At 49.3% G+C, this 7352-nt stretch overlaps 1 protein-coding gene across 1 annotated transcript in view; it reads left to right on the forward strand.

Moving 5' to 3' along the window:
* Window positions 1–6598: 6598 nt before the first annotated feature.
* The window catches only part of LOC119362171 (U-box domain-containing protein 33-like), a 4896-nt gene continuing 4142 nt past the window's right edge, over window positions 6599–7352 (forward strand). Inside the window, exon 1 of the mRNA XM_037627368.1 lies at window positions 6599–7352. This exon is cut by the window's right edge and continues 1 nt beyond it. Within this exon, the coding sequence (XP_037483265.1) occupies window positions 7119–7352 (234 nt within the window). The 5' untranslated portion in view covers window positions 6599–7118.

Genomic DNA, 7352 nt, shown 5'->3' on the forward strand with positions numbered 1-7352 from the left:
GTTATTGGCGAAAAATGACAGAAGTGTCACATGGGGAACAAAATGAAGTTTGAGTGTCAAAAAGAAAAGAAGACGAAACTTTAGGCCAAAAGAGAAGCATTTTAAGAAAGGGCCAGGTAAGGAATTCCCTCCATGATATTAGTCCCTGCCAAAAGACGAAACTTTGTAAGGAAAGCGTACAAAGGAGCACAATTGTGTGCCTAATTCTCGAGATCCTCCCTCACATACAAAGACATGTATCAAATGTCATTGCAATAATTTATACGACTTGAATAATTTGCATCAAATGTCATATTTTTCATATTTTATGTATTTCAATTTTTGGTGGCAAGATTTCACAGAAAGATCAAATTTTGATACATTTTATCCAGTTTATATTTGTTCCAATCACATGTCAAATCAACTTAAGAAACGTTTCATACATGTACCAACATTTCCTTGCTTCAAATGAATTGATTTCGAAAAACCTTGGGATTTTTTAACTAAATTTTGTACAACTATTCAGTGCATTTAAACATTTTTTATTTCTTTTTTTTTGAATTATTTCAGTGAGATTCATTGTTTGAAAACAAAAGACAGAGTGTTTCGTAAATAATTACACAATTTTCAATTATTTTAGTCATATTCCAACCCACATCACAAATATTTCATGGAGTTCCCAAACAAACGGCAAATTGTTTCATAAATAATTACGCAAGTTTCAGTTATTTTAGTCATATTCCAACCCACATCACAAATATTTCATGGAGTTCCCAAACAAACGGCAAATTGTTTCATAAATAATTACGCAAGTTTCAGTTATTTTAGTCATATTCCAACCCACATCACAAATATTTCATGGAGTTCCCAAACAAACGGCAAATTGTTTCATAAATAATTACACAAGTTTCAATCATTTCAGTCATATTTCAATCCACATCATAAATATTTCATGGAATTCCCAAACAAAATTCAATTATTTGAAAATTTTGGAAACAATCACATATAATTTACGTAAGTTTCTATTATTTCAGACATATATTAATTAGGTTAGAAAATCTCACAGAGATTTCACACAAAATACAAATATTTTTGTCGGGTTCCAATAAAATGAATAAATATTTTAATAAAAATTTAAATTTTGTTAGAATAATATTTCAACTTGGAAACACTTATTCACAAAATTTGAGGAAAAAAATAAATGCTTTAAAAGGTATGTTGAATGTCATATAAGTTGAAACAAAGGAAATAATCCGAGTTTATGTTATGTGTAGGTTGAATGTTTCTAACATTAATTGAAATATGTCTGAATTAATTAAAATATTCTAAGTCATATGAAGTTTGTTTGGCCGATTAGTGAAACTTTGTTGGAAAAAAAGTTAAAACTTCACTGGAACAATATTGGAAAACTTAAATTAAATGAAAGATATGTGGAGCGAATTTTTCATATTTAACATCTACCAATAGAAAACAAGTGTGAATTTTTTTTGATTCTTAATTTTATAAACATGAATAATTTTATTTGTTTCAGAGTATTTGAAAATTTTAATGTCTTTGATTTTTATTTTTTGAGTTTTTGAATTAGTTTTGTCATTTGTTAAATAACTATTTTTAATTTGATTGAAATATTATTTTGGAATTAACATTACTTGTAACATAATAAACACATATAAATGCTGAAATTTGGGAGATACACATAGAGGAATATTGGCTAGATAACTGGAAAAAAAATGCGCGCACACACACACACCTAGTGTTAGCCAATTATCCGCTTCATTCATTATAAGACTTTTCGCACGCACCTATTGTTAGCCAATTATATTTAGCTACGGGCACCCGCTAATTTCTCCGGATCGTCACGGTTGTTCCTCATGCTGTCATCATCGAAGTACCAGCAGTCACCATTGCACACTCCATTGGAAGATGGAGTGACAAACGGCACGGAGGTTCCGGTGGCCACGTCGCTCACCATCGGGACACGCTGCCAGTTGATCCAGTACACACAGTCCGGCCGCACCCCAACAACTGCGCCGGCCCCGGCGGCTCGCACCACCGCCGGGTTGCTATTCTTGCCGACGAACACGGAGGTGCCTCCTAGATCCTTCACCGCCTCCCAGGCCAGCCAGCGTCCCGGATCATACCTCACGACGTGGATCAAGTCCACGGAAATCTTAAGTCCGGAGGCCAACTTGACAGTGGCGCTAGTGTTCTGCCAGACCTCGTGCAGGCTGCCATGGCAGAAGAAGAGATGCTTGGTCCTCGTCCGCGCGAACACGTGGTCGTAGGGCGGCGGGAAGTCGGCGGGCAGGCGGGTCAACGTGGGATGGCTGGCCACGGGCGCCGGGTCCTGGCAGTTGTGGGGGATGCCGAGCACGTGCACGACCCCGCATGAGTCGAGGCAGTACAGCTTGCCGCCTCCGGCGTCGAAGGCCAGGTCGGTGAGGTGCGCCGCGTAGCCCTCGACGACGTCCACGGCCGTCCACGCCATGTTTCTCCCCCTCGCGCTCCCGGTGTCGATGTAGGACACCTTGCGGTTGTTGCACGTGGCCACGACCGTGCCACGGCCGGCGTCGGGCGTGAACACGGCCTTGAGCACGCACTTGTAGTCGGCCCTGCTGGTCGGGGGAGGGGGGAGCTCGCAGACCTCGCCGCCACCGCGGGGGTCAAGGAGGAATACCCTCACAGTCCGCCACCCGAGGACGCAGAAATCGTACCTGTGGTCGGCGCGGTCGACGGCCACGGCGAGGCGGCCGTTGCCCGAGCCGACGACGCGGGCGCGGCTGCACTGGTCAACGATGCCCAAGCCAACGACACCGACTCCACAATTGCGACGGGGGCGGCCTTCTCGGCAGATATCGTCGAGCGCCTCGGACGCCGCGCAGAGGTTGAAGGACCGCCGCATCGGGAGGGAGAAGACGGAGGTGCCGCCGTCGGCGAGGGAGAGCAGGCATGGGTACGGCGGCGCGAGGGCGGAGCGCCACGCGGCGCAGACGCCGCGGAGGCACTGGTAGTCTCGTAGAGACAAGCCGTTGTCCGCGGCAGCGGCGATGGACACGAGGAGCTCGCTGTTGAGATCGGCCCAGGACGGGGAGGACCTGATCGCGGCCGCCGCCATCGCCAGGGCCTCCCCAGCGGTTTGCGTGTGGAGGATCTTGCAGTTTGCATCATGCACGTACTAAAATTCGGGTACGTTTCATAGGCAGCCACGCGGGCTGGAAAGACAGGTTTTTGCTACTAGGTATTTTATCTTTGTAGATTTTTTTTCAAAAATCATATCCGTAGTAGTAGTAGTACGTACATGTACTAAGATCATATAAAAAACGGAGCAAGTAATTTGAGAGGAAGAAAGATCTAGAAAGATTGTGGTCTGTATCGACGACATCTGGAAGACGAAACATGTGCTGGGTTCATGGTTCGTGGATGGCAGGTATGGTTTCCTTGTACTAAAGCAGCTTTAGAACAATTTTAATATAAATTTGTACTAAAGCAGCAACAAGTAAATTTCATCGTGCATTAGAGAATGTTTGTTTTAAAAAACAAATTATGAGAAGCAAACAAGTTGTTCATGTAATTTTTCAAAATGTCCGTACCATTCAAAAAAAACATTTAAAAATGTTGAAAAATATGTTCATGTCGTTTTTTCTAAAAATGTTCATGAAAACAAAAAATTGTTAGCATAATTTTAAAAAATATTCACAACATTGAAAATAAATTCAAGACATTAAAATACTTCATAACTTGAAAAAATGTTCACAAGTTTTTTCTAAAATGTTCATGGCATTTTTGAAAAAAGTTCATGCCACCCAGCATTTTGATCTCCACCTGGGTGACGATTGAGGACTTGAAAAGAGGCATGGGGGGAATCAAGCAACCAGTATTTTGATCTCATCTCAAAAATTCTATTATGTTTTGTCTTTCATTACATGTCATTTTTATTAATTATTTATATATTCACCGCATCGCCGTATTGCTGTTTTTAGAGATTGCCATATCCCACATCGTTGTATCCGTGTCGCCGTATCGGTGCTTCATAGCTCATTTGAAGCATGTTCCTAGCCTCTACATTGTTATGGTTGTAGTTGTAGTTTAAATTCATCATCCTCTCTCTTCGACGAACTGCTCTCATGTGAACCAACAGGAGACAGGTTTGAATCACATCTGTGAGTGTTGCCGCCTGAGTCGTAAGCTTCATGTGTTCATCCTAGTGAAACCAACTCTACACCTTACCAAATGACCTAAAAGTGGATGGACGGAGGGTGGTTGTATGCTGCTTTTTTTACCACCATGGAAGATGGCGATGACGACCTGTCGGTGCCGGGGACGAAATGGTCGAGACGGAGACAACGATATCGACACGACGAAGGGGACGAGCAACCGACAGAGGGGAAGACCATGTCCTGATGCCGGAGATCTTGGTCTGCGTAGTCATCAATACCGTAGATCTAAGTCACTGTCACCACTGGTGCCGAGAACTGAGGTTAGATCTGTCCTCGCGCTAGAGGTGAGCGAGTAAAAGAAGGGTAAGACTATAGATTTTGCATTGTATCGTGCCCACAAATTTTCTCCAGAGCCTGGACTACTTCGAGGTTCGTGCGATGCAAGCCCGGGGGTAACCAGACAACGAGCAATGCTAGACACACGGGGTTTACAGGGGAATACGGGGTGGTTAGTTTGATTGGCTGGGATTTGGCTAAGTGAGGTGGGCCCATCAGTTAAAATCAGGGGTGCCAATTAAACTAGAGCATGCAGTCCAGTCCGTAAAAGTCCGTGGCTTCTGTCCATGCATGTAGTATTAGGGCACCTCCAACCCTGAACCGTAAACCTCCCGCAACCGTCCAGACCGGGCTGTCCGGACCGTGGAAGCCATCCAACACGGCCTTGTATCGGTCCGCGTAGCGGTCCGAACGCGATTTCTCCCGCAAACCGGAGACAAAAGTGGGGAAGGTTTGCGGGAGTACGGACCGATCCCAAGCCCGTTTCTGACCGTCTTGGCCCATCAAAAACCCCTCACCCCTCCCGCGCATTGTCGGCCAGTGCCGTTCCGGAGCGTCAGCGCCCGAATTCATGCCCGTCCAGAGTGGACGCGACCGCTCACTGGCGTCGGCATTAAAGCGATGCACCGGCCGAGAGAGCGCTGCCCGCGCCACTTCCTGGTGTAGGCGACTGTCACGCGTTCAAATGACACGACGGACGCATGTCCGTCCATTTGCCGCCCGCGTTGATGGCACACGGTTACCTAGGCGTCTCCTCTGGCGCCATCCGTTCGTTCGTCTGCCGCCCACCGCTGTTATATAAACTGGTGCCCTGGCCATAGCCACAGTCATCCCTCTCCACACCACTCCCCGACATGGATCCCTCCGCGGCCAAAGCTCTCTAGGACGGGCTGACGTCAAGGCAGAAGAAGGCCATGGCCGTCGTCGCTGCCGATTGGCAAGCCGCCAGCCAGCCACAGGACATGCAAATGGAGGACGCCTCTGACGATGAACCAGCGCCACCCTCTTCTTCCTCCACGACACCCTCCTCTTCCTCTGTGGTACCCTCCTCCTCCGCGGCACCCTCGTCGGTGCATTGCACCTTGACCATCGGCGAGGCCCGTGCCCATTATGTGGACATGATGCGGGAGGAGCAGTTCCGGGAGACGCAGGCCGATGCCAACTACAACCAAAGCCTCCTCCAAGAGCATCTGCAAGCGGAGGAGCAGGTCGTCACCGGCAGGGCGGTCATGCCGGACATGGGCCTGGCGGAGCAGGAGGCGCTGCTCGAGTCCTACCACTCCGCCCACGAGATCCGCCTTGCCCGTTGCCGGTACCGGCAGCGGGTGACGGACGTGTTGGCCGCCGGCAAGGAGCGGGAGGACGACGAGGGCGAGGCATTGTTCAGCGACGAGGAGACCGTGCCCAACGTGACGGCCACGAAGAAGTCGGCACGTCCGCGGGCAGCGGGCAAGAGTAGTGTATGGTAGGTCGTTGCCGCTCGGGTCCCAAGAAGGCCACCGCTCCTCCCTTCCCGTCGACGCCAAGCTTGGTAGGCTCAGCATCGACGCCCAATTAGTCGCTTGGCGGCGACGTCGAGGCGGACAACTTCACTTCCCGGGGCTCCGGAGGCGGAGGTCACGGAAGCAGAGCTGGAAAAAGCCAAAACTTGCGTTTTCTTGGTTCAAGGCCGGAGACGGGGACCGGACGACGCTGGCGATCATTTAGCCCGCCTAGGACCGCTTTCATGTATTTGTAATGAAATCCGTCATGTTTACATGAAATCCGTCGTGTTTATATAAAATTCGGCCGTGTTTGCACGAGTTCCGTCCAGTTAGTTTGAATTAATGTGAAAATATATACGGCTAGCGTTGAATGACTGTCTCTCGCATCCGTGTCTCCGGACTGGTCTGTGTTCATGACCGGATGTGGTATGTTTTTTTGCGGGTTGCGATCGGAGATGGCCTTATTGACAGACAACCCAATTTTTACCCCACCCAGAGGTAGAAAGAAGGCGCGCTTCCTGGGCAACCAAGCACGCTCGAGGCAACTTCCAGGTAGCAAGCGCGGATAAACAAATCATACTGTAGATCATACTGTAGATCACGTTCGCACACTCACACGCAACGGCATGGAGATCGATCTCGGGAATCCTCATGGATATGCTCCGCTTCAATCCAGGCAGCCAGTAGCCAGCCAGATGCTCAACCCGCTGGCCATATAATTAGCAAGCTCCCATCACTGTACCAGTGGTAGCGTCCCACATCATCAGCCACTTCTTTAGCGGATTGATTAGCCATTTTCTGGGGTCAGAGGGGGAAGTGAGCGGGGTATATCAGCCGCATATGCTCTCCGCAACCTCGCGTTGACTCCATGGATCCCAGCATATTCTTCGCCTCCGGCTGATTTTCTATTGCCCCATCCTCACAAAAATGGTTTCTTTGCCTCATCGGAGCCACCACTAGGTGCTCAGCCCATTTTCTTACCAGTTCCGTCCGTTTCGCCGACCCTGCTCCGGCGCAAGCGACACGCACCTGCGGCGCTCAGGCTTCGATTGGTTGGTTGGTGATCTCGGCTTGACCGCGCGGCGCAGCCAGTATAAAGGGCGGGGTCACCGGAGAGGGAAGAGAGGGAGAGGAGGCGGATCCATCGGTCGTGCGGTCGGCCATGGAGATCCTGAGCCCGTCGCCGCCGCCCAGCCCGGCGAGGAACCAGTTCGTCTACGGCGGCGCCGGCGCGCTCCTGCGCCGCGACCAGGCCGGCGCCGGCGCGCTGCTCCACGTCGCCGTCGGGAGGTCGCCGGAGAAGACGCTGCCGCTGCTGCGCTGGGCGTTCCGCCGCTTCGCCTGCGCGCGCGTCGCCCTCGTCCACGTCCACCAGCCCTCCCCGGTCATCCCCACC

This window comes from Triticum dicoccoides, chromosome 2B (genome assembly GCF_002162155.2).
Source record: "Triticum dicoccoides isolate Atlit2015 ecotype Zavitan chromosome 2B, WEW_v2.0, whole genome shotgun sequence".
Classification (NCBI taxonomy): Eukaryota; Viridiplantae; Streptophyta; class Magnoliopsida; order Poales; family Poaceae; genus Triticum; species Triticum dicoccoides.